This window comes from Alnus glutinosa, chromosome 11, assembly GCF_958979055.1.
Source record: "Alnus glutinosa chromosome 11, dhAlnGlut1.1, whole genome shotgun sequence".
Lineage (NCBI taxonomy): Eukaryota > Viridiplantae > Streptophyta > Magnoliopsida > Fagales > Betulaceae > Alnus > Alnus glutinosa.
In genome coordinates, this window is record NC_084896.1 from 19,898,879 (window position 1) to 19,924,348 (window position 25,470).

Here is a 25,470-nt window from a genome sequence, read left to right on the forward strand (position 1 = left end):
GGTCATAAAACTGCATATGTATATATATATATATAATTTGGCTTTCTAAAAAGAATTTCTAAAGGACTAATATTTATAAGTTAATAACATGGCAGATTAATTTCAAATATCTTATCAATCCATTCTCAACTGACTAGTAAGCCTAACCCGTAGTTGTATTAGTATGCTTTCTTAGTTGTGGGTACGAGGGTAGTAATTTGTTTAAACCTATACTCAAATGATTAGCTAGCTATCAAGGATTTGTCTTAACTGCATTCAAAGATGAAGAAAGTGAATCTTCTGCCCCTTCTAAGATCATTTCATGTCATATTATTTTATATATTGTTTCTAGTGCTATAGATATTTTGATTTGAATAATTGTTTGTTTAATGTAGTGTGAAGTTACCTTGCTTTCATAAAAGGTCTCCAAAGAGATTTTTAAAATATAAAGTTGTTTATGAAAAAATTATAACATGTGTTGGCTTTGCAACACATCATCGTGCCACTATGAGGATTTATTTGTATTTTTAAGAGATTAATGTTTATGCAAATGATTTGTATAAAAAAAAAAAAAAAAAAAATGGGTCATTACAGCAAATGGTACAATCGGGGCAGTTATTAATCAATAATGACCAGATAACTACATACCAGATTATAATAAGTGAAATGATCTTTCAATTAGGCACTTATTCAAACTTGATAGTATAAGAAATTGCTAAAAGATGCTCAAACTGACCTATTACTTAAAAGCGATTGGCGGTTAATAACCAACATTCAATAACCGCATAACCATCCATTACGATTAATTGCTAACCAGCCTAGCAATTGTCATAATTATTTAAAAGTTATTACCACCTAAACTGATTGCGGTTGTGGTTAGGAGTGAGCAACCGCAATCGCTTGTACACTCCTATGGCCACCTATTAAAAATAAAAAAAAAAATACTTGTCCTTGATATTCATAAAAATAGGATAGGCCAACTTGTAAAAGAAAAAAGAAAAAAAAGGGAGTTGCGTAAAGTAGTGTTTCACGCACATCCCCTCTCCCATTTCTTTTCAGGATTAAATGCTTTATAATGCTTTGTTAATACCAGTGATTTAAGTCAAAATTAAACGAATTCCTGAGTTTCAAAAAATGTGTTTCATTCAATATCTTAATTGCGTTCCATGTCAAGCTAATAAGTAACTTATCACATATCTTATATGTCTCATTAATATTATTAAAAAATTTAAAACAAAAACAAACTAATATATATATATATATATATTAAAAATCTGGAGTGGCTCGAGCAACCCCTATATATGAGAAGGGACACCTGTCACATTGTAAGTGAATTTGAAGTGGCAGTCGTTAAATAATTGGACGGAATGTAAACAAAAGTACTAACTAGGTTTATATAATCATTTGCAATAGTTTTTAAAACCGTGATATATTTTTGATTTCAAGTCATTAAAACAAAAGAAAGGCAATTGTGGTTTAATGACCTTAAACCTTAATATGGAAAAGGCATTCGACTTTATAGAATGACATTTTCTCTTCAAAATTTTGAAATTGCTCGGTTTTAACTCAATTTGGATACGTTGGATTCAACAATGTTTATCCACGATTTCTTTCTCTCTTTTGATGGATGGTTCCCCATTTGAAAAATTCTCTCCATTTTGCGGTTGAAGGCAAGACGATCCTTTAACACCTTACCTTTTTATCATGGGATCGGAAATACTCTCTAGGCTCATCCTTAGAGAAGAAAAACGGGGAAAGAAATCATGGCATCAAAATTTTAAAGCTTGATAGAAGAAGCTTAACCTCTATCAAGAATTGTCCCAATACCTACTGTATTTGGTGAGGGAAAAGGTCAATTTTGCAAAATTTGGTATCTTGTTTAGCAAAAATTGCAACCCCTCAATTCAAGGATCCATTATATCTACCCTCTTTCTATCCATAGAAAAAAAAAAAAAAAAAAAAAAAAAAAAAAAAAAAAAAAAATTGCCTTTGAGGATCTAAAAACCAAGATATCTAACCGCATTTCTGGTTGGAAATCTAAGTTGCCCTCTCAAGCTGGGTAGGACAACATTGATCCAAACTGTGGCTAATGCAATTCCTACATACACAAATTACAATGACCTTGTTCTTTTTCCTAAATCCTTTTTGTCTTGAGCTTGATTTGAAATTTTGGTGGGACTCCCCACCAAAAAAAGAATAAGAATCTCACTCTCTTGTCTTAGAAAAGCATTTATACTCTTAAATCTGTTTGGGGTCTTGGTATTAGAACTATGAAATTTCAAATCAAAGCACTCTTGTCCAAGTTAAGTTGGAAAATTCATTCAAATCATGATCTTTTTTGGGTTCGGGCTCTTAGAGCTAAATATTTGAGAAATGTAAAGCTTTTTGGAATATTCCCCCATCAAAATTGGTTCCTCTTGGCTTTGGAAGGGCATTCTCAAAAATAGGCCTGTGATTGAGAAAGGGGCATGTTGGGCTGTCTCTAGGGGTTTAGGTCTCAACATTTGGTATTCCCGTTGGGTTAGAACTTCCTTTTCTGCCCTCCTAATCTCAATGTTTCGGATCTCATTGAAGATAATTCCATTTCTTGGAATTCATCTCTTATCCATAACATTTTTTACCCCATTTCTGCCACCCAAATCCTTAACATCCACCTACCTCTCTTCCCAAGAGATGATAGATTAGTTTGGGCCCCTTCCCATGAGTTGCTTATCCAATCCTAAAACTACACAACTTCTCCTTTAGACAACACGGATTGGACCCTTCTTTGGACCTAAACACTCCCACATGGACACAAGCAGCTCCTTCGGAAAATCAGTTGAAATTATTTTTCAGCTATTTGCTCATTTAAACAAAAAAAAAAATTTAAAAATTGCACAAGCAATTGATTTTTAATTATTAGTCAATAAAATATCTTACCATCCATTGATTTTTTATTTATTTTTACTGTTTGTGTTTAACACAATATAGTTTTCATACGTTTAGGACCCTCTGAATTTAAGACAAGTTACCATTTGACTAAAAGGAAATCTTGTTTCATAATTGCTTTTATTACCGTTTGACTTTATGGTCATGTGCCTAATTAGAAGGAAAATTAACTTGCTTTAACCCCTTTTACGGCTCTGAAAGTTGGACATAATCAAGCTTTCTAGTATTTTATATATGGTTTGATCTTCTAACCATTTGGTCATTGTAACTTCTTTGTGGTAGTTAGAAAACCATTGTACGAATATTCACACGATGAGTAATGTTTTTTTGCATAACTTTATGCAATTCTAATAATTTTTTTTTTAAGATTAATTATTGAATATTTAAGGCCTACATGTAAGAAAACAAATCTGATGATCGATCATAAAAAAAATAAAAATAAAAAGTAATTATAGTTGTACAAGAAACATTATTCTTCAAGCAATAAGCAAAAAAGTGAGTATAATATAGCACACCAAATAGCACTATAATGAGATATATTTTCATATGTATGTGTATATATATTCATTCAATTTTTGGTTTTTTTTTTGGTATGGTTATTCAGTTTTACTTAATTCTAGTCACTTATTTATCTTCAGTGCGGTTAAAAGCTTCTCGTACCACATCGATCGTTCCATACTTTCTCATTTTTTTTTTTTTTTATAACATTATTATAGTTTTTGTAATACTTGGGGATTGTTATTGTGTGTTACAAACTATTGCTTCAAGAATGGTACGTTTGGTCGTTCCTCAAAATCAGAAGCAACATGGGACATTGAGAGTTCCATTGCATGTCTATTCACTAGGAGAATAGTCAATGGGGCTTCAAAATTAGAAACAATAATTTTTTGCCTCAGAAAATAGGACTACTCGAATTATCGCAAATCATTATACACAGAGAAAATGCGATGAAGATGGAGGAGCTACATTGTGTGAATTAGATAAATGAAGAATTGGTGTAACTATTGCTTGAATATGGCTACCGTCCCTCCACATAGTTAGTAGAAATATTGGCAATAGAGAGTGACATTGCATGTCTATTCACTGGTGGAGCAGGATGTGTTGGCCCCGGCATATTTGATGGGAGAATAGGCAATGGAGTCTCAAAATTGAGAACATGAATTGTTTCCCGTATTGAAGGCCTAAGGTTGCGATCGGGGTGAGCGCACCAAAGCCCAATAATCATCAAACGCTCCATTTGCTGGTCATCAAAATCTCCATCCAGCCTTGGGTCAGCTGCTTCAAGTACCTTTCCTATTCCATACAGCTCCCAAACCCACTCCACCATGACTACTTGATCTTCAGGGGCGTTGTGCTTGATTGGTTTTCTTCCGCAAGCAATTTCCAGAGAGACAATTCCAAAACTATAGACGTCTGACTCCTTACTAGCCTTCCCAATTGTGACACATTCAGGAGCCATGTAGCCCATGGTGCCTGCCAAAACAGTAGTTTGTGACCCTTTCACATGGTCCACAAGCCTAGCTAGCCCAAAATCTCCAAGCTTAGCATTAAAGTTTGAATCGAGCATAATGTTGCTCGATTTTATATCCCTGTGCACCACACATTGTTCCCACTCCTCGTGCAAGTAAAGCAATGCTGATGCCAACCCTTGAGCAACTTTGTACCTCGTTGCCCATATCATTAGGCTTTCTTCTTTAAAAAGATGTGAATCTAAGCTTCCATTGAGCATTAACTCATAGACGAGTAACAGTTCTCCTCTTTCATGGCACCAGCCAATGAGTTGCACCAAATTCCTATGTCTCAATCGAGAAATAATTTTTACTTCTGATGCATACTCTTTTATCCCCTGTGTAGACCCTTTTGACACCCTCTTAATAGCAACAAAAGAGTTTGAGTCCCTTAAAAATCCTCTATAAACCCCACCAAATCCACCCTGGCCTAGCTTCTCTTCCTCATTGAAATTATTGGTGGCATGAGCCAATTCTTGAAATGACAACCTCTTTGGTCCTGTTCCCCTTTGAAATTCATCATCCATGCAACTATCAAGGGCAAGATCCTCTTCGGTCTGACTCCTACTCCTCTTCCACATGCAAAATAGAATTAAAGCCAACCCACCAAACACAAACGATCCACCAACACCCAACCCCATGGCTAATCCAAGCTTGTTGTTTTTCCTTCTTTTGGGGGCCGGACTCGGACTCGGACTGTCTGCCACTGTTGGTCCGGTTACAATATCTTCCAAAGTTGAAGTAAAATTCCACGTGAGGATGTTATGCATTGCAAAAGAACTTCCTGTTGCGGCTGAGAATCCAAAAGTTACCCATTCAGGCAAGTGATTTCTCAAATCAACTTTATAAGAAAGGGACTGCTCTACAATAGCATTGTTTCTCCTATCAATGAGGATAACACTCAAATTATGAGAAGTAGAATTATAACTAATCCGAGCTTCATTGGTCCCGCCTTCAAGAATAGAAATATTACCCCCCAACCATGGGACATTATCAACAGATTCCAGGGAGATTATATCAATACCTACATGTACGCCGGGCGGATCCAATCCTTGGTTAAAAAAGATGTCAAACTCCACAGCAACAAAAGGATTGTCCCTCGAGTTTAGTTCCTGGCCACGGCTAGCGAGACCCAGAGCGCCACCTCCACTGGCTTCAGGAATCGTTGAACCATTAGGTGCTAGGAAGAACGCAAGCCCATCTCCATAATTAGTATTATTTTGCGAGTCAATGACAAAGGAAAAATTGGTAGTGAAATCTGTGAGGTTTCCAGAAGCCTTGTCCCACAGGTGCATGGGACTAACATACGTGGCTCGACCAACATTAACCCTTTGGACCTGGTTGCCGGTGAGTTGGATGACTTGGTAATGAGCGAAAGCTCCCTCACATCTTAGAGGGGAGCCACAAGAATCGAAACTGGTGAAGTTGAAGGATAAAGCACTCGTAAATGGGCATAGTAGTGAGAAGAAATCAGTGACCATTAATAAGAGATAAAAGAGGATTAGGGGCTTTGGAAATGGGAAATGTTTGATTTTGTAGCTGTAACAAGCCATGATTGGAACTTGGAAGGAAGGTTTGGTTTGATGAGAAGAAATTGCAGATTGTGATAAGAAAAGCTAAAAAAAGGATTATATAAAGCAGGTTTGAATAGGCAGACCGATAGGCTGAAACAGAAGGGAGCGCGTGTGAGAAAATTCTCCAGGACTTGGTCATGATATGAACTTGGAAGGGAGGTTGGGTGAGAATAATTGCAGATTGTAACATGAAAAGCTAAAATAAAGTGGAAGTGCTATAATAAGAGAAAAGCCAACCATTATACGTCTTCAAACTAACACGGTAAACATTAGCGGATTTAATTGGCTTACGCTGCTCTAAATAAAAACAACAGTATTAATTTATGCTCTAATTATTTTTAGAGTTCTGATTTAATTTCACTTATTTTCTGTTTTTCATGAAACTCTTGAAATTAAATCTAAATCTTTAAAACAATTACAACATAGACGTGTAATTTTTTTTTTATAGCACTTAAATCAAATTCAAATTTATCTAAAGAAAAAAGGAAAAGAAATCTTAAATTGTTACTTTTGATACTCCTATGTCACATATTCATATATGTTACATACCGTATAAAAGAGAGTATTGTACGCGAAAACAGCAATACATTTTTGTCTGCCGAAAAGAAATAAATATTTGCGTTGGTAGGTAGACATGCATACCTATACCTTTGATCAATTGGATGTGATAGATATAAATGTAGAAACAAGTTGGGATTTGATAGATATAAATTTTCACGATCAAATTCAATGGAAAAAACATAGAGTTTTTTTTTTTATTATTATTATTTTATATATATATATATAGAAAAAACGTAGAGTTGATTGTCAGTTAATGTCAAAACTGACAAGCAACTCTCCGTTTTTTCCAAACCAAAAGAGCACGCCAAGCTTTGCTTGCCCAAAAGTAGCTCATATAATTAATTATATTGAAATGTGATAGAAATAGTCAAGTCACCCTTGCAGGGTCTTCAGCGGAAAGGATCCACCAGTTTTAGTGTTTTTATTTTATGTTTTTATTTATTTATTTATTTATTTATTTTTACTTCATGTACTTATATGAAAGAAAAAGGAAAACATATAAAATAATAATAATAATAATAAAAAAGTATATCAGACACACCTTAAATTTTCTCGCTCGAATTCAATGCAAGGTGCAGCAATCAATTCCTCTTTAATTTGACGAATGACAAGCAAGTCTCTGTTTTTTTCAAACCAACAAACACGCCAAGCTTTTTTCAAAAGCAGTTCATATTGAAATGTCCACGTAAATTGCCAAGTCTCTTTCTTTTTCTCTCTCTTTTTATTTTTTTTATAAGCAGTTCATATTGAAATGTACACGTAAATTGCCAAGTCTCTTTCTTTTTCTCTCTTTTTTATTTTTATTTTTATTTTTTTAACATAGGAACAAAAAAAACACAAAGAGATATATGATTCTTTACCTCCTAAATATATAAATTTTTACCACCTTGACTATGTGGCAAGGTAGTTCCCCACTTTATTTTATTTTTTAAAAATTAAAAAAAAAAAAAAAAAAAAAACTCTAAAGCTAGTGGGAGACCACCTTGCCACATAGATAAGGTGGTGAAAAGTTGTATATTCAGGTGGTGGAGAATCATATCTTAAATAAGAAAAATCAAATTAAGCAGGTGAGCTCCGTAACCATAAAACCCAAACGAAAAAAAAAAAGAAAAAGAAAGAAAAAGCAATACAAATAGAAACACGATCAGTAGGTAAATTGCCAAGTCTGTTCCCTTGCAGTGGGCTTTTTTTGGTCCTGAATAAATTTAGACTCCTAAGTAACCTCAACTAAATATGTAAAGCGGTAAAAAGAATTAACACATATATTTTTGTTGCGAAGTGAAAACTCTTTGCAGCAAAGAGAAAAATCATTTTGGGCAGGGACGGAGCCAGAAAGTATTTTGAGCAGGGGCCAAGGCATTTTGGAACCAAAAAAAAAAATTTATTAAACAAAAGTAATTATAGAAAATAAGGGTTTCATAATACATCAAATTTCATCCAAAACACCAATTAAAATGGAACCCGCCGTTTTTTTGAATCCCGAAAATCATCTATGATTGAATCTATGCTAATTGTAGCAGCAACTTCTCTTTCGATATACACCATTAAAGAATCCGTTAGAAACTCATCTTCAATTTTGTTGCGAAGCCTAGTTTTGACAATATTCATAGCTGAAAATGATCGTTCTGTAGTTGCGGTAGAAACAGGAAGAGTAAGCACAAGTACAATAACTCGAAAAACAAGTTGGTAGATAGCTGATTTTCCGGTACTAACCAACCATTGGCACAATTCAGAAATATTTGACAGTGCTTGGAAACTCGAATGTTGAACTACATTATGCTTATAATGGTTAAGTTCTATTTCCAACTGTTCCTTTTCAAGATCAGTAAAATCTTGCGGATAAAACTTGTTTACTAACTGACAAATATCATCAATTCTAAAAGATTCACGTGCGGCTCGAGGATCAAGAGCTGAGCCGAGAATAAGCAACTCCACTGCATGCTCACTAAATCGGCAATTTAATTCTTGCAATTGAGAATCTATAGAGGCACAAAAAATATCCACTCGATAATGTTGTTCAATTGTAAAGTCGGCTTGTTGATGGCGAGCTCGACCTCGCCTCTCAACATAACGGGCATTCATATCTGGGACATCTATATTGCGTTTCTCGCAAAATGACTTTACATTGGTAAGTAAATCATCCCATTTATCATCTCTATATTGTTGGATATATGCTTTAGTTGATGAAACAAGATTCATAGCACTTAAAATGTCTTGAGATTTTGATTGCAATTCTTGACATAGATGATCCGTAATCTGCATCGTTTCTTTCATGAGATGCAATATGAAGACAAATTCAAATGAAGTCATTACCTGATAAACTGAATCTGCTTCTGCTCGTTGGGAAGAAGTAGTTTCCACATCAATGATTTTAAGAATAACTTCACAAGCTGGACTAAAAATTTTGATCAAGCTAGAAACTGATCTCAAGTGAGAACTCCAACGAGTATCTCCAGCCCGTTGTAAAGTACTAATTTGATTAAGTCCCCTTCCACTCTCAATCTCATTAATTTCCATCAGGTAAGCAATTTCAGCAGTTTGAGAAATCCGCAATTCTTCAAATCGATTGCATGAGGCACAAACAATATTGACAATAGAATTCAAATTAGTGAAAAATTGATGAACAAGAATAACTTCTTTTGATGCTGCCACTAATGCCAATTGCAAACGATGTGCGAAACAATGAATATAGTAGGCATATGGACAATCATTTGAAATCAAAGCTTGCAACCCATTCCACTCACCTCGCATGTTACTTGCACCGTCATATCCTTGCCCTCGAATATTTTCAATGGCTAACTTATGTTGAGACAATACAAAATATATACCCTTTTGTAGGGTTGGTGCCGCGGTATTAGCGACATGAACAAGCCCAAAAAAACGTTCCCGCACAAAACCATCTTTGTCGACAAATCTTAAAACTATAGCCATTTGCTCTTTCATTGACTCATCACGAGCTTCATCAACCATTATGCAAAACTTTGCATTACCAATTTCTTTGCAAATTGTCTCCTTCACTTTGGTTGAAAAAATATGTAAAATTTCTTTCTGTATCATTGGTGATGTATAAGAGGCATTTTTTGGAGCTTTAGCTATTACTTCAGCAATCTGTTCATTATATGAAACCATTAAATTCAATATTTCAAGAAAATTTCCACGATTCGTTGAATCCACACTTTCATCCCGACCTCTAAAAGCAACACCTTGAAATGCAAGCACTCGAACAACATCAATTGAGGCTTTTAACTGCAATCGATTGTTTGCAATTTGTTCAGAAGTGAAATTTTCAAACACATTTTGGATGTGTTGAGACTGGTTCTTCAAGTCTTCGTATGACCTCTCAGCAATTCTGTGAAATGAATTAGGATCTTTTCCTATATGATTGAGAAAAGCACAATTTTTTCCATCTCTAACTTTCTTCCAACTCTTGAATCCATCTATAGTGAATACACGTTGCGTAGGATGCCCAGATGGCTTATTAAAGAGAAAGCATGGTAGACAAAATGCTGCATCTTTTTCGCACGAATATTCAAGCCATGAAGGAAATAGATTGTACCACGAAGGTTGAAAGCTACGAAGATGATTTTTATCTCCAGATTTTGGGTAATGTGGGAGGATTATTTGGTACGGACCAGCTTTAATGTAAGCTCATCGAATTTCATCCCGTTGATTAACATTATACTCCCATATCTGACGACGCAATCCAGGATCAAACTCCAATGAACTAATATCAAATTCATTTACATCAACTCTTCGAGATTTTTTAGAAGAATTTTCAGAAACTATGATATCAGGAGTTGGCGATGATGCATCACTAACATTGGCATTTGAACTTTGTGCATTTTTTCTTTTGAAAAAGTCAAGTATTGTATTTGGCTTTCCCATCATCTACAAATAAATTTACATGGTTATATTGGAGTCTTTAAAAAAGCAAGAAAAAATATTTATAAGTTAGCAATTAACAAATTCACATAAAAAAAACAATAGAATATAATAGCTTTCACATGTCAAATTATCCGATTAATTGTTTAGACTTATAAACTATAATAACTAATATTTTCAATATTTAATAACCATAATATCCAAATTACAATACCACTTATATTAAGAATTGAGCTTTGAAAACTAACCTCAAAAAGCGTGACTTGCGTCGAGTGATTTTGCACCGCTTCTGTGTTGCGATATAAATGATGTACTGTGTCATAAAAATCAAATTAAATCAACAATTTCCAAAATTAAAATTTTATAATATTGTAAAGTAAAAACTGAAAAAAATAATAAACAAAATCGTCAACAAGACATTCAATAATCACTAAACAAACCATTTAAGCTATTTAATAATTCTCGCTCTTACCCAATTTTTCTTTTTTAATTAACCCATTAACTCTACTTAGACTACTCTTCCGATCCACAACTTCTAAGTCATCATTCACAAATATCAAGATTCAATAAGACAAAGCTCACTTTTTTTAAAGGATTAAAATTTTCTCAAATTTCAAATACCACTTTAAACATTATTATAATTTATCACTAATACAAATAATCATTCTCACTTTTTTCAACTTCTCCCGTTTCCGGAGGAAAAGTTGGTGGTTTTGAACTTTAAATTTTTCTCAATTTTAAACTAAGTCTTTTATTTAGAAGAGGCTAGAGAAGAAGACAAATTTCTTCTTAAACGGTGCAAATATGAGAAAAGAAAAGAAGAATTTGTCTTACTTTTTGTTTTTGACTTCTTGTCTTTTATTTGGACTTTTCTTGGTTCTACATTCTACGAGTTGGCTAATGGCTAGGCTAGTTAAATACTTATTTAATTTTTTCTTCAATTTGTATGACTCTTGTCTTCTTCTCTAGCCCCTTTTGACTTTTCTTGGTTTCTACATTCTACGATTTGGCCAGGCTAGTTAAAGACTTCTTTGATTTTTTCTTCAATTTGTCTGACTCTTGTCTTCTTCTCTAGCCCCTTCTTCTTCCCTTCTTGGCTTCTCTTTTCTCTAGACTTTCAAGTTCTTCCAAACAGTGAGTCTTCCGACTCTTCCCCTTCCCGTTTTCAGTTCTCCCCAATTCATGTTTCAGTTTTCTTCTTCTTTCTTAAGTTCTTCACCATATGACTGAAAAAATTGAAGAAAAAATTAGGGATTTGAGAACTTACAGTGATATTGCGCTGGCTACGTTACAGAAGAAGCACAAATCGGTTGTTTTCCCAGACTCTACGCATTGATGGGCGATAGATCTATTCTCCCACCCGGTGCTGTGCTTGGCCGTGGAGTTTGATTTAGCGTGCAGTGAGTTTAGGATTTGGAGGAGAGTACTGAGTAGTGGAGAAGGTATTCTTGTTTTAGTTTTTTTTTTTTTTTATTAAATATTAAAAATTCTTGATTCAGTTGTTTGGCTAGAAAATTGCTTGACGGCGGCATTTGATATTTATGGCAAATCTGTAGATTGAAGAGGGCCTATTTTTTTTTTTTTTTTTTTTTTTTTTTTTTTTTTTTTTTTAGGGTTATTTGGTTAGGCAAAAAAATTAATTGGGTAAGGGCCAACATCATTTGAGAAGGGGCCAATGGGCTAGAATTGTTTTTTTTTTTTTTTTTATCATCCTTATAAAAAAAAATTTTCAAGAAATTGGGGGGGGCATGGCCCCTGCCGGCCCCCCCCCTCCTCCGTCTCTGATTTTGGGACAGCCAACTCCAGGAAATCAATCATCAAAAGAAATGACTAATTACAAGAAGTACGTATTCACAACCCTTTACAGCAGTCATTCTCTTAAATTCTAACAAGTGTCTATTTGTTTGTCTCTCTCCCAAACCCGTCTGGAGAGTTTTTCTATTAATCCCTTAACTGGATCTCATCTTCAGTTAGACTTCAACGGTTGAACGGTTACAATAATAACAAACATAAACTCTAAGAGAGATACATGTAAATGTTTATGTTTAATAAACCTTCTTTTAGCACAATGAAATTCTTTACAGGAATTCTTGATCAAACATTGCCTAGACGCCCTAAACAGGCTCTGGAAACCCTCAAATAAGTCATGAACGATTTCCTAGGCGGTGGTGTCCGGACGGGTCAACGCATGTCCAGACATCTATTGGTAAGTGAATATTTTAGTGAAGCCGGACAGGCAACCTTAGTATTCGGACCTTTGCATGAAAAACTCTTTTCGCAGTTCTTCACTTCTGTCCAAACATCTTGCAAACGTTTTGACAGTTGGTATGTTTAGTAAGTTTTTTTTAATGGTCTGATGCCCAGTACTCTTGATTTACATTGTGTTTTATTGTTTAAAGCTTTGAGCCTTAAAAGGAAAAGGAAAATGTTTTTACCATTTGAGCCTTAAAAAATTCTTATACGTTTTGACCATTGCTTGTTAATGTTTTGTCATGGTCTTTAAGAAAAAATCTGATGCTCACTCTTACTTACTCTTCTATAAATTGAGTTTTCCAATGAGCTTGTATAAATGACTTCTTCTTGGCTCAAAATTCAGTACGTACAGTGTCCAATATATTCCATCGTGAATAATTTTTCAGCCATTACTATATTTTAGTCATTTAAGTGTGGCTTGTAGTCCTTCATCATCTTTTATCAAATGGTTGTTTTATTTGAATTTCGTTTTTGAAAGTGTGTCATTAACGAAGATAAACGCTATAATCTAATCTTAGGAGGTTGCGTATCAAGGGATCCGATCACACCGAATTATAGACTCCGAGAAACACAAATCAATCTTTAAAGACAATACTCTTGCGTGATTCTATAGCATTGTGAGATTTTCTTTTGCTTTAATTTTAATCTCTTGTATTGTGTTTATTTTATTATTATTATTTCAGATTAATATGGTCTAGCATCAATAATAATATTTTTAACCAATTATTTGTTTAATTGTTAATTTTTAGATTGATATTATTTTATTTCAACATAAATTTTGTGTGCCATCTAAAATTTATTTTCAACAATTTGATCAATTGGATGTGATAGCTATAAACAATCAACATTTCAAAACAATCAACATTTTCACATTTTTTAATAATAATCAACATTAAAACATTTCAATTTTTTTTTACTTTTTATATCACATAAATAATTTTTTATTACTATTCAAATAAAAAAAATTTACTACAATACAAAATTTTCATTTTCATTTTTCTATACAATTTTTTTTTATATCACATCTATCACTTTTTACTGATTCTAAAATTAACAATTCATTACTCTATTATGCACAATTGCCAAACATACCCATTATGTAATACATTAAGCCGCATTCAAATATTTTCCTGACTGCATTTTCATTGTTCTTCCCATGCTCCCTTTGTCGCTATTGTCAGTTGAAAGGATCCACCTCCTTTCTCTGTTTATGCTTGATTTTAGTGTTTTTCTATTCTTTTGTTTGTTCTTGGTTCATGTGCCTTTATATATATATATTTTTTTTTAAAAAAAAAAACGTTCACCCACCTTCGGTCACATGGGTGTCATCTTGGAAGTGGTTCCATCACGTGCTCATTTTTTTAAAGTAAAAAAAATAAAAATTGGGATTGGCCAAACTATTTTTGATAACTTGTTTAAAGTAATGTTTAAAATTTGCAATTTGTAAATTATATTCGAACAGTATTAAATTTTAAGCACAAAATTGTTATATTCTATTTTACAAAATTTATTTTATAAGTAAGAATGAATATTTGTTTAAGAGACATACTCATAATCGCTTTAATTTAGAAGAGTGCAGTCATACCATGCACTTTTTATTCTGCTTAATTTCATAAATTCAATCTGTATTTTTCACATCTTTATTTTCTAACAAATCGTACATGCTAGCATCGTAAATTTGAATGTATGGTGATGCATGGAGACTGGGGTATGGAGTGAGAATCAATCATAAATTAAAAAATTTGTTTTTTACAATTGCTAATAAAAAGGTTGGTTCTCAATGCCATATTATTTCAGTTGTTTATAAATTCTATAAAAGTTTACTAAATAATATTATTCTTTTCAATTAATAATTGAATTGTTGGTTGACATCAAGATTGTGTGATAATTGTAAGATAAAAATATAATTTCTAACATTACTCTTGTCACAAATCATTACACTATTACATATAGCAAATCTTCCTTGTCTATGCTGCTTCAAATTAAAATAGGATCTTCCTTACTTTTTTAAATGTTGTGGCATTATGTATATTGTTAGATGCATCAACTTTAAAAGATGTGTCGAGATTAATTTCATATAAAGTATAAACTCACTTAAAAAAAAAAAAAAAAAAAAAAAAAAAAGGTCCATAGTCTACATGAGATAATTCTGAGAGCCCATATAGACCCTAGGGTTACTTATAGACTACCACATTTAAAAAGATTAAAAAGTCTTCGGAGTTGTTGAAAACCACTGCATTGAAGGTGAATTTTCACGCGCTTTTGAGACAACCGGATACAAACAGAGACCAACATATTCTTTAGTAGTAAATATATGTGCAAGTAGTCACAAGATAATATTAATAATTTATAATTAAATAGGGATTATATTTTATTTAATCTGAATAACTCACATGTGCGACATTTTAATATGTCAAATTATTATTTTCTTGCATTTAAACTCTTTCCATTAGAGTCAGCCGCCACTTTAGATGAAAAAGTGGTCACGTGTATGCATATGATCACTTTTTTAACAGCTTTCTTATAATACCTCTCATTTTTTTTAAAAAAAAAAAAACCAAAATAATAAACTTAATTTATTTTTTTTTGTGTCAAATTCACCATGCCTTTTCTGATGAAAATCCAACCGATTGATATAGATTCTCAAGCATAGAGGGATCCAATAGTTCGGGCCGATGCCACCAAACCAGTTTTGAAATTGCGGCTCAAGTGTCTCTTTGACCAGCAATTATTTGGCATACTCAAAATCTTGTCGGCGACTTATATAAAAAAAAAAAAAAATCTTGTCGGCGAAGAAGTTGAGTGGTGGCGAATGTAAAAAGTACAAAAGGGGTGAGTGTAAATGCAATTCTTTATAAGGCTGATTGAGGGAATCGTGGCTTGACATGTGAGGATCTTCGGTTTTCTTTCCTTTCTATTAATGCGCATGATATGGTGAAGGACAATTTGCCTTGTGGATGACTTGGTTTCCTATCATAGATTGCTGCATTAGTTGTGAGTCCATAATGAGAGGCATGATATGTGGTATCTTGTCTGATTGTAGAGCCATGAGCTATATTCGGAATGTAATCAATGGCTGTATCATTATTGGCCTTGTCTATTGATGGAAATTGACAAATGGATGCTGTAGAATTAACTTGAGCTGAAGTGGAGATTGTAGTAAAATCATTGTTCGGCATTATGGGTGAAGTGGCAGCCAAAGGGGCTGCATGTGGTGAGGCTTTGGTGGCCACATGAGAAGCTGCCAAGATGGCTGTGGCAGCCAACAATACATGTGTTGGAGAGGAAGATTCTCTAACAGCCCCCCTCAAGCTAATGGGGGAGGAGACCACCATGAGCTTGGAACGAAGAAGCAAGAATCTGGCAGATGATAATCTTTTGGTAAATACATCGGCAAATTGGTCATGTGTGGAAATGAACTTGAGCATAATGTCACGATTTATAACCTTTTCTCGCACAAAATGGTAGTCGATTTCTATATATTTGATGTGAGCATGGTAGATAAGATTAGAAGCAAGAGCCAAGACACTGATGTTGTCACATCAAATGATGGGAGCTTATGAAAGAGCAAACTGAATTTCACAGAAAAGCATTCTCAACCAGTAGACTTCAGCAGTGGTGATAGCAAGGGATCTGTACTCGGCTTCGGTGCTACTTGGAGAGACAACCAGCTGCTTTTTAGCACACCACGTGTAGCGTGCTCATCACAATAATAGTAGACGTAAGGCCCATTAAATGTGATCCATGCAGACATGCAGTGACATAACTAAGCCATTGACATGTTCCTAGAAACACATTTTATTGGTTATATCACGTGCGTTAAAAGGGTGGGGGCTAAATCTATATGTAATTAAAGACCAGTTTAAAGGCCCCCTTTAAATTCCATTTTATATGTGGGGTTGATGTCCCAACTCCAAAATGTAGCACTCACTCATCCACACCCAAGCAAAATACTACTTAATATACATTTGTACTATTATTATAAAAGGAGTAGTCCATATTATAATTAGAATTCTCTGAAGTCATTTATAAAACATAATCTTATTTAGTAATATTTAAGAAATTAACCAATGTTAAACTTACACTAATATATAATACCTTTACAATCTTCTCAGTTCTCATCAAATATGTGACATAACTTTGGGGGTATCACATACTTTAGTGAGCTTGCAAGTTTCTTTTTTCATAAATCTTGAAAAAGATTAGATGTTTTTATTTGACTTCCTATATTATTCTTTGGTGTGAATCACATTTTCTTAGATTTAATTAAACTCACTTTTTTCTTTTACTTTCTTGAGATAGTTATATATGTAATGACCCACCATACAATACATTATTGTCCGCTTTTGGTTTTTCAGAATAAAACTTCTTATGATGATATCCATCATAGTACTACTATCGCATAAGCACGCTTAACTGCAAAGTTATAATAGGTTCATGGTCATCATAATTCTGCTTTGATTACATATTGAAAAATTTAATAACCTACCTCGAGCTCTAGTTGAGCCAAGCTTATTCAGTAACCCAGCTCAGCTTGAATGGCATTTTTAACAGCTTGAGCTCGAGTTCGCCCGAATTTTAAACAAGCCGAACTTGAATACACATTTCATAGTTCGGCTCGAATTCGAAATTGACTATTTAAGCTCAATTCATAAACGAGCCAGTTTTGAAATCTTAAAGCTCAGCTCGTCTCGATTACGGCCTTAAATACAACTTATGTAGTGCTATATATATATATATATATATATATAAGGTTAACAAAAGTGGAGTCATTTTTGTTAAAAGCGACATAGGTTAGTGTCGTTTTGTTAAAACGAGACTAACAAAAAAGGACTCAAAAACCTCAATTTTTTGTAGTAATATCTAGTGTTTTTGTTGATCACATATTTCTAGTTTGTTTCCTATTCCATTTATTATCCTTACTTAGTTGGTCAGTTGTTGGTCACCATTCTTCTGCTCGTGATTACTGTGAAATTTAGATTATGTTTGTGTTATTTAAGAGTAATGCTATAAGGAGGGCATGAAGAAAATTGACGTGCCTTTTAAAATTGATATTAAATGTGTGTTAAATTATTATTAAATTTTGATTTAATGGTAATTTTAAATGCCACATTAATCTTAGAATGACTCGAGAACAACAAGAGTCTTGCTCATAACATTACTCGTTATCTAATGAGATATATTTGGTGTCATTCTACTGCACATTTCTTGCGCAAATTTACTATTGAATGAAAATGTGGGTCACACATATTCATTAATAGATTTGGATATCTCTTATACTTAGATGGACAAACGATATGAAATAGAATGAAACTAAATATTTCTCGTATCTAATAATGTTGGTACATTATATAAGGTGTTGTATGGTAAACGAAAATGATTAATGAAGAAAGTTATATTTTTACTCCAAGTTCGCACTACAAAAAATTAGGGATTTAGTGTTGTTTGGATTAGAGTGGTTTCACTTACAAAAACGACTTTAATTTTTTTTTAAAAAAATATATATATATAAAACCCTTCTTTCCTCTGAAATTCCTCTCACTTTCTCTCTTCTCCCTCATTTTGCTTCTCATTCTTGTTTCTTGTGCACAACTCGAGAAATCCAGCCTGAGAGAGAGAAGAAGAAGAAGAAGAAAAAAAAAATGGGTTTTCAGCCATGGGTTACATGAGGCAAAATTCATAGCTTCCCCTTGGCATTTTTTTGGCACCCATTGTTAATAGAGCACGAAAATCATGCGATTAGTTTGGGTTGTAGGTTAAAATGTGAATGTTTAAATTCATTATGCTTGAAATTAGCTTTCCCACATAATTAATGTTCTAAGTTTTTATTGTTTCATAGATTTTTAACCTTTTTTTTTAAGCTTTCCCACATAATTCCTGTGTACTCAACGCAGGAGACTCCTACGCTGGAGAGCAAGAGCCCTATGAAATTCTTGTAAATGTTTTAATTATTTTATTTACATTGGAATCGTTTACTGTGTTACTATCCAAACAACTCCAAATGAATAGTATTTTTATTTTTTCTCCAAAAATGATTCAAAACAACGATTTTTTTTAGTGTGCTGCGTCAGATATACTACCGATTGCCATGACACATTACCTCATTCAACTACCAATTGTACGCAGAAGGCCATTTTATTAGACTAGCGTGTTAAGTATGACAGGAAAATTCACACATGGCATGCAGGTGCTAATTTTTACTTGAAATAATTAAAATTTATTTTAAGTAAAAAATATTAAAATAAAATTTAAAAACTAGCCCAAAAAAACTTAAAAATAAAAAATAAAAAATTAACCATCCTTGGGGCGGATCGGTAACCCTCTAATTGACTAATCACATAAGGTGGCCAAACAACCTAAGCATATTTGAAAGAGCGCCGGGGGGTGGGGTAGGCTAGGGTGCCTTGGGAGGTGCTTCAAATCATATAAACTCAATTATGTTTGGGAGTGGATCGGCTACCCTGAATAGTACAGTGGATCGCCCACTCACCCTTGAAACACATGGGGTGGCATGGCTAATCACCATTTTTTTTTTTAATGATTCTATGTCTATACTTATCACTTTAAAATTACCACTTAATTTGTATTGTTCCCTTAAAATGTTAATTTTTACAATCTATTATGCTTAACTACAAAAGGGTTGCAATGTCCTCTTCCATGATCCAAAATGACAAAAGTACCCTGCATAAAACTTTAGAAAAATGAAAAAAAAAAAAAATGGAAGAAGAAGAAGAATTCAAACAATTCAAAAAAAAAGGAGAAAAAAAATTGGAAAAAGCAAAATTTTAGATAAAAATGAAAAACGAAAAAAAAAAATCTGAAAAGCCAAAAAAACACCATGACCCATGGTTGGCCATGGGTCATTTTCAAAACTTTTCGCTTATTTCGGTTTTTTTTTTTCTTCTTCCTATCCTTTTTTGTTTTTGTTTTTTTTATTGCTTTACCTTTTTCCATTCTTTCTAGATTTTATTTTATTTTTTACTTTCATTTTGTTTTTTTTTCAAAATTTTTTAATTTATACATATTCTATTCTTCTTCTTCTTCTTCTTCTTTTATTTATTTATTTATTTTTATTGTGATTTGGAGGCAAAAGGGGGACATTGAAACTGGCCTATATATTAAGAGGGTACATTACAAAAATTGAAAGCTTGGGGAGAGGAGGACATTGCAAATTTTAGTAATTTGGGGCTAAAATGTAGTTTTCCTTTCTTAATTTCTTTCTTTCTTTTTTCTCTTCTATTTTTTTTTTCTTCTTTTATTTAGATTCTCAACTTAAATCATTTTCATCAGTTAATGTTAAAATTGAAATGTGCATGTCACATGTTCATTTTTTGGACTGATTTAACACACTCGGCTAATGAAATGATTTTTTTTTGCCAACTACTGATAGCTAATGAGAGTATGTGTCACGGTTGGTACCTCGTGGTAGCAATTTGTAAATGATATGTAGTTGAGGGGTAGTATATGTAATTTACCCAAAACATTTTTTTTCTTTTTTTATTATTTCTAACGTATGGTTATATTTGTAATGATATCTTTCTATTAAATATATGTTATTATGATTATGATGTTTTTTTTTTTTTTTTTTGACATGTCCACACAAGAGTGGGATGAAAGATTCGAATTAGTGACCTCCGCTTTATGAGGCGTGATCTCCGGCCAATTGAGTTATTCCTTAGAGACTATTATGATTATAATGTTCAATCCATCACAAGTTCACAATTTGGGACTGTGACGAACCGTTTTTTTTTTTTTTTACAAAACATTTCATAATCATTAATCCTTTAAAATATAAACGGATCTTCACAGTGGCACGACGATATGTCGCAAAGCCAACATATGTACATACCCCATAATATGTACCTGATAATCTGAGTATAACATCTATCCATCGATGCAGCGGAAAACATAAACCTAAATAGCGGAAATCATAACGTAAACCTCTATTACAAATAATCATAAACAAATAGCCATATTACATCTATCTGTTTAAGTATTTTCTCATAATAAATACATAACATAAATGGCTTTATACAATAACAAGTGACACAAACGTCACAAGCCATGAACAAACCAATAGAATAGTGGACAACCCATGGTCTGACAATTACAACCGTCGTGGCCAGGTTCAGTCATAATATCTCAAGTATACTTCTACAACATCATCAACTACGACCAGAATATCTGCAACCAAAGAAACTACATCTATACGGTTGTGGGGGTTTGCCACATCCGTATAGGTGGCATTATGAGCCCACCACCTTAGCATAAATAATACACTAAGACCTCAGAGGTATACTATTCACTGAGTTTTCACAAAAAACCAACTTTTCATTTTTAGTCTCGTGTACACTATAACAGCTACCAATTTATAAACTTTTGTTTGAAAATCCCCATAGCTGATTTAGCAAACACTGACTAATAAAAAACATTTAAAGCATACTACGTAGCTGCGAACACATATAGAAGTTCCAGTCATCCCACCTTGGAAACAACTATATATCTTCTCACCTACTATAAAACTATTGTATTTGTGGCTCAAATGTACAAAGAAACAGCATTGCCAGATGTGATAACTTCATGTCAAAAGACACTTACATTACCCAATCCAGTAGCGTACAGTCTAGGTACATCAAGCATAAAACAATGGTGGCTCAAATTAATGTACAAAGAAACAGCATTGCCAGATGTGATAACTTCATGTCAAAAGACACTTACATTACCCAATCCAATAGCGTACAATTTAGGTACATTAAGCATAAAACAATGGCATCTTACTCAGCAATACAAAGAAACAGCATTGCCAGATGTAGGTAACTTCATGTCAAACGACATTTACATCACCCAATCCAGTAGCGTACAATCTAGGCATACTAAAGCTCGATGCCTTTAAGTCATGCAACAAGAAATATATATATATATATATATATATATATATATATATATATATATATATATATATATCATAAAAACATTACTCACTGACACACTATACTATATGTATGCACATGCTTGTATCATGAGCCGAGGCTCGGGTAACATAGAGTTGAAATTCACATTAACATTGAATCATCACTTCCTTTAACATAGGGTCGTCACCTACATTATCATAGAATCTTCATCTCCATTAACATAGAGTCGTAACTCAAGACTGTGCAATTAAGCACGCAATGCATCATGTCCCCCCTTTATAACTCACTAAAAACTCAATCATTTACAATGCAATCCTAGTCTACAAAAATTCCCATCCACATCCTAGAGTCACACCATTTATTCAAACTCCATATATCATATACATACTTCAACATCATCATAATTTCAAGATATTCAAAAGTACTCAAATCATCCAAAACAATTATAGTCAACATACAGTTGGTTCAAGTTTATAAAACAATATATATTATGCAATTCATCATATATGAAAATAATACTTCTCAGTGAGTAGAATACTCACCTTGGCTGCATTAGACACATGACTCGAACTCTACATTGGAGAACCCATTAAAGTCTCCAATCCGGACACTATCCTATAAACATTAGTAACATTAGACTATGTTATTGAACTCTATACTCTATGACACGTACACTACCCACGTGCTCACAAGTCGCGTAATCCGCTTCTAAGGCTAGTTAGGTATCCTAAACTATTATTAGGTTATCATTTAGGTTTAGGTTCTAATGATATCTTTGATTATTAATACAAAGATGTATTTACTATATTCATTAGTTTATCTTTTATTGTTATTAACTATAAATCTTATAGTTGTTTACTTACTATTATTAAGTCACATTATCATAAGGTTCCGATACTATTTGACTTTAATACTTAATCTTTATCCTTTACTATCATCCAAGTAGTTTAGGTTTAGGACTTAACCTTATTTAACATTTTATAATCTTTGTGTATTCCATCGATCTCCTATACGCTTTCATTTACATTCCTCATTTTCACCAAGTACCAAGATTATGATCTATTTATCTCACTTATAACTACCATCACTACCCGAGGATCTTATTAGGACTATAACATGAGACTAATCAAAACAACCCAACTCTATAAAGGATATTATCTAAAATCTTATTATTACATAACCTAAACACCTATTTAAACTATAGCAAGGAATTCAATTATTTATCATAATCAACCTTAATCAATTCAACTTCATCAACACCTAGAATATCCAACTCATATATGTAACATAGAACATATTTTAGCCTTATCCAACAAACCATAAACAAGATGTCATCACTAAAATATCATTTCACATTAACACATACATACTCGGCCCATAACAACCAAACATCCAAACCCATGCCAAATTTCAACTCATTTACATAACAAGATCAATCTCCTCCCACCAAACCTTCAATATCCATAGCCTTACATCAAGATCAATCAAAACCCCTCCTTTACATACAATGAGCCATAGCCATTAAGGACTACCAAGGATCAACCACAAACATTAGACGCCACATAAAACTAAATCCATAAATCCATCACAAGCATTAACCTTAATCCTCAACAATTAATCATAAACTAACATCATCAAATTACCAATCCAAAAATCCATATTTGAATCCATTAAAACACAACATCAAATATAGCAAGGTTTTCCCTCACATCAACTCACCAAAATTCCAATAATCATAAGCCACTATCATCTACCAAATTTCTTCCAAAACTAAACCCAATTCAATCAAACATTCTACCATCAACATAAGGGAGCAATAACCATCAACAAAAATCCAAAATTTCATCAATAAACCTCAAGAAAGCATCATAAAAGAATTATAACATAAACCATTTAAGTTTTCAACAATTCTAACAAATCAACCTAGCCATTAACAATTCATCTTTAGAGATCAAAATCAACTCCTACACTAAATCTAAACTCAAAGTATAATCTAAGTCAACAACAATTTTATAATTAACATACCCATACAAGCATGACAAGAAATCCAACCATTAATCATAACTCACTTTTGGCTATAACAATCTCAAGCAATAGGGAATCCAACCAATGAATTACACCAATTGAAATAACCCAATCCATCAAATTTAGGGTTTATGCTCATACTTCAACAATTAACAAAATTGGAGTCTTAATCCCTTAATTCAACAATCCATGGCTAAAATAATGTATAGAAATTCACTATATATAAAAGCCCCAAGCTAATTTTAGGGATTCATTCTAACACCCAAAAATTGACCTAACTTAGGCAAAATTAGGGATTGCGAATTTACCTTAGAATAATCGGTATATTGAACCCCTTTGAAGTTGATAATCACTACTCTAGTCTAGTAGATGATGGAACTTTCACTTGGAAGCAAAACCCATGATCCAAGCTCAAGCTTCACGTGAATGGGGAAAGAAAAGTGAGAAATTCCAGAATTTAAATCCACCAAATCAGCCCCAATGCTCTCTAATACGTGCTGTTTTTTGCTAATCTAAAGTTTGCAATTCATGCTCAAACCATAACCCATGTGAAAGAGAATGAGAAAGAAAGAGGGTTTGAGAAATTACCTACTATTTTCAGCCCTTGAAACTCTTCCTCTTGGTCTTCCACACGAGCTCAACCCATTCCCATGCTAATCCGAGCTTGTGTGAAGAAGAGATGAGAGTTGAGAGGGGGTGGAGCTCACGGTTTGGTGGGGAGGAAGAGAGACCAAGAGCTGCTGTGTTTTAGGGAGAAAGAAGAGTGAAAATCTGATTTGGGAGAGGGGAGTGTCGTGAGCCACATATGGGAGATAAGGTGTTTTAGTGGAAGTTCCGAAATGCCCCCAACTTAAGTGAAAGACATGGGCATTTGTGGGCTTTAGTGGAAACTTATGATTTGGGCTTCAAAAATGTCACTTATATTTTCTTTTCTTGGGCTAGCACTTTCAAGCTCATAGGATAAAATAAAACACTTGTTTTATTTTACCACACTAAATAGACTTATTTTTATTTAATCCTAAAACCCATTAATAATATTCTACCATTGTCTCTTCCCTTTTCTTAATTAAATCCACAAGTGTAATTTTTATCACACTAAGTGGGCTTACTTTAATTTAATTCCTAATAAACTTATTAAATAATTTCTTGGATATTACATCCCTCAGTCCTTATAAAAATTTCGTCCTTGAAATTCGCAAACACCATTTTTGATCTCATATGCTTACATGAAGCTACCCTATTGGTCCTCAAGGATAATTTGCTAACCCATACCTCCTTCATTTGTACTTTACTTCATTATTTACAATCATCAATCACTTCGACTTTTGCATCACTGTAATATACAAAACTCTACAAGTATCACTTGTCTCGTTGGTATATATTCATCACCAATCCAAGTCATTTCACTAAGTCTCCCTCCTTAGTTCAAAACTTATTATCCAACTATGTCTTAAAAGCGAATCATTATCATTCCTCTATACCATATATTCTAATTTATCCGTAGTGCCTCAAACTCTTAATCATTGTGGCAACCTATCCTCAAGACTTTAACCATTGAACTTATTCCTTAAGCGACCTCAATAATGATTTGATTGCATCATTGCGACACAAGGGAAAGTAACTACCTTTAATTTGTATAATTTGGTTGTTTCACACAAATTTCCTCTATCGTTTACCTTATCCACTCCTAAAATCATATTGGAACGACTCCAATTGTCCTCAACTTTGACTATTAAGACACCAAAGGTCAAGTGTGGGCTCACTATGTGTCTCCAATTTTCAAAAATTTACTCAACTGCATGTGGTTTTATGATCTATTTCTCTTTAAATCATAGGTACTACCATCCT

At 33.3% G+C, this 25,470-nt stretch overlaps 2 protein-coding genes and 1 long non-coding RNA gene across 3 annotated transcripts; all 3 read right to left on the reverse strand.

The window, feature by feature from the left end:
- Positions 1–3,802: 3,802 nt before the first annotated feature.
- Positions 3,803–6,007, reverse strand: LOC133882458 (L-type lectin-domain containing receptor kinase IX.1-like). The gene has a single exon (XM_062321643.1). It carries the CDS (start codon positions 5,966–5,968, stop codon positions 3,926–3,928), a length of 2,043 nt encoding a protein of 680 aa, XP_062177627.1. The 5' UTR covers positions 5,969–6,007; the 3' UTR covers positions 3,803–3,925.
- Positions 6,008–7,999: 1,992 nt separating this feature from the next.
- LOC133881192 (uncharacterized) lies at positions 8,000–16,020 on the reverse strand. Its single transcript, XM_062320138.1, has 3 exons — positions 15,636–16,020; positions 9,295–9,924; positions 8,000–9,105 (listed from the first exon to the last, which is right to left on the reverse strand). The coding sequence occupies exons 1-3, from the start codon at positions 16,018–16,020 to the stop codon at positions 8,000–8,002; spliced, it is 2,121 nt and encodes a 706-aa protein (XP_062176122.1).
- A 4,611-nt stretch (positions 16,021–20,631) lies between these two features.
- LOC133881434 (uncharacterized) lies at positions 20,632–24,426 on the reverse strand. Its single transcript, XR_009902511.1, has 3 exons — positions 24,211–24,426; positions 23,931–24,038; positions 20,632–20,890 (listed from the first exon to the last, which is right to left on the reverse strand). It is a non-coding gene; the product is annotated as an uncharacterized LOC133881434 (long non-coding RNA).
- Positions 24,427–25,470: the final 1,044 nt, after the last annotated feature.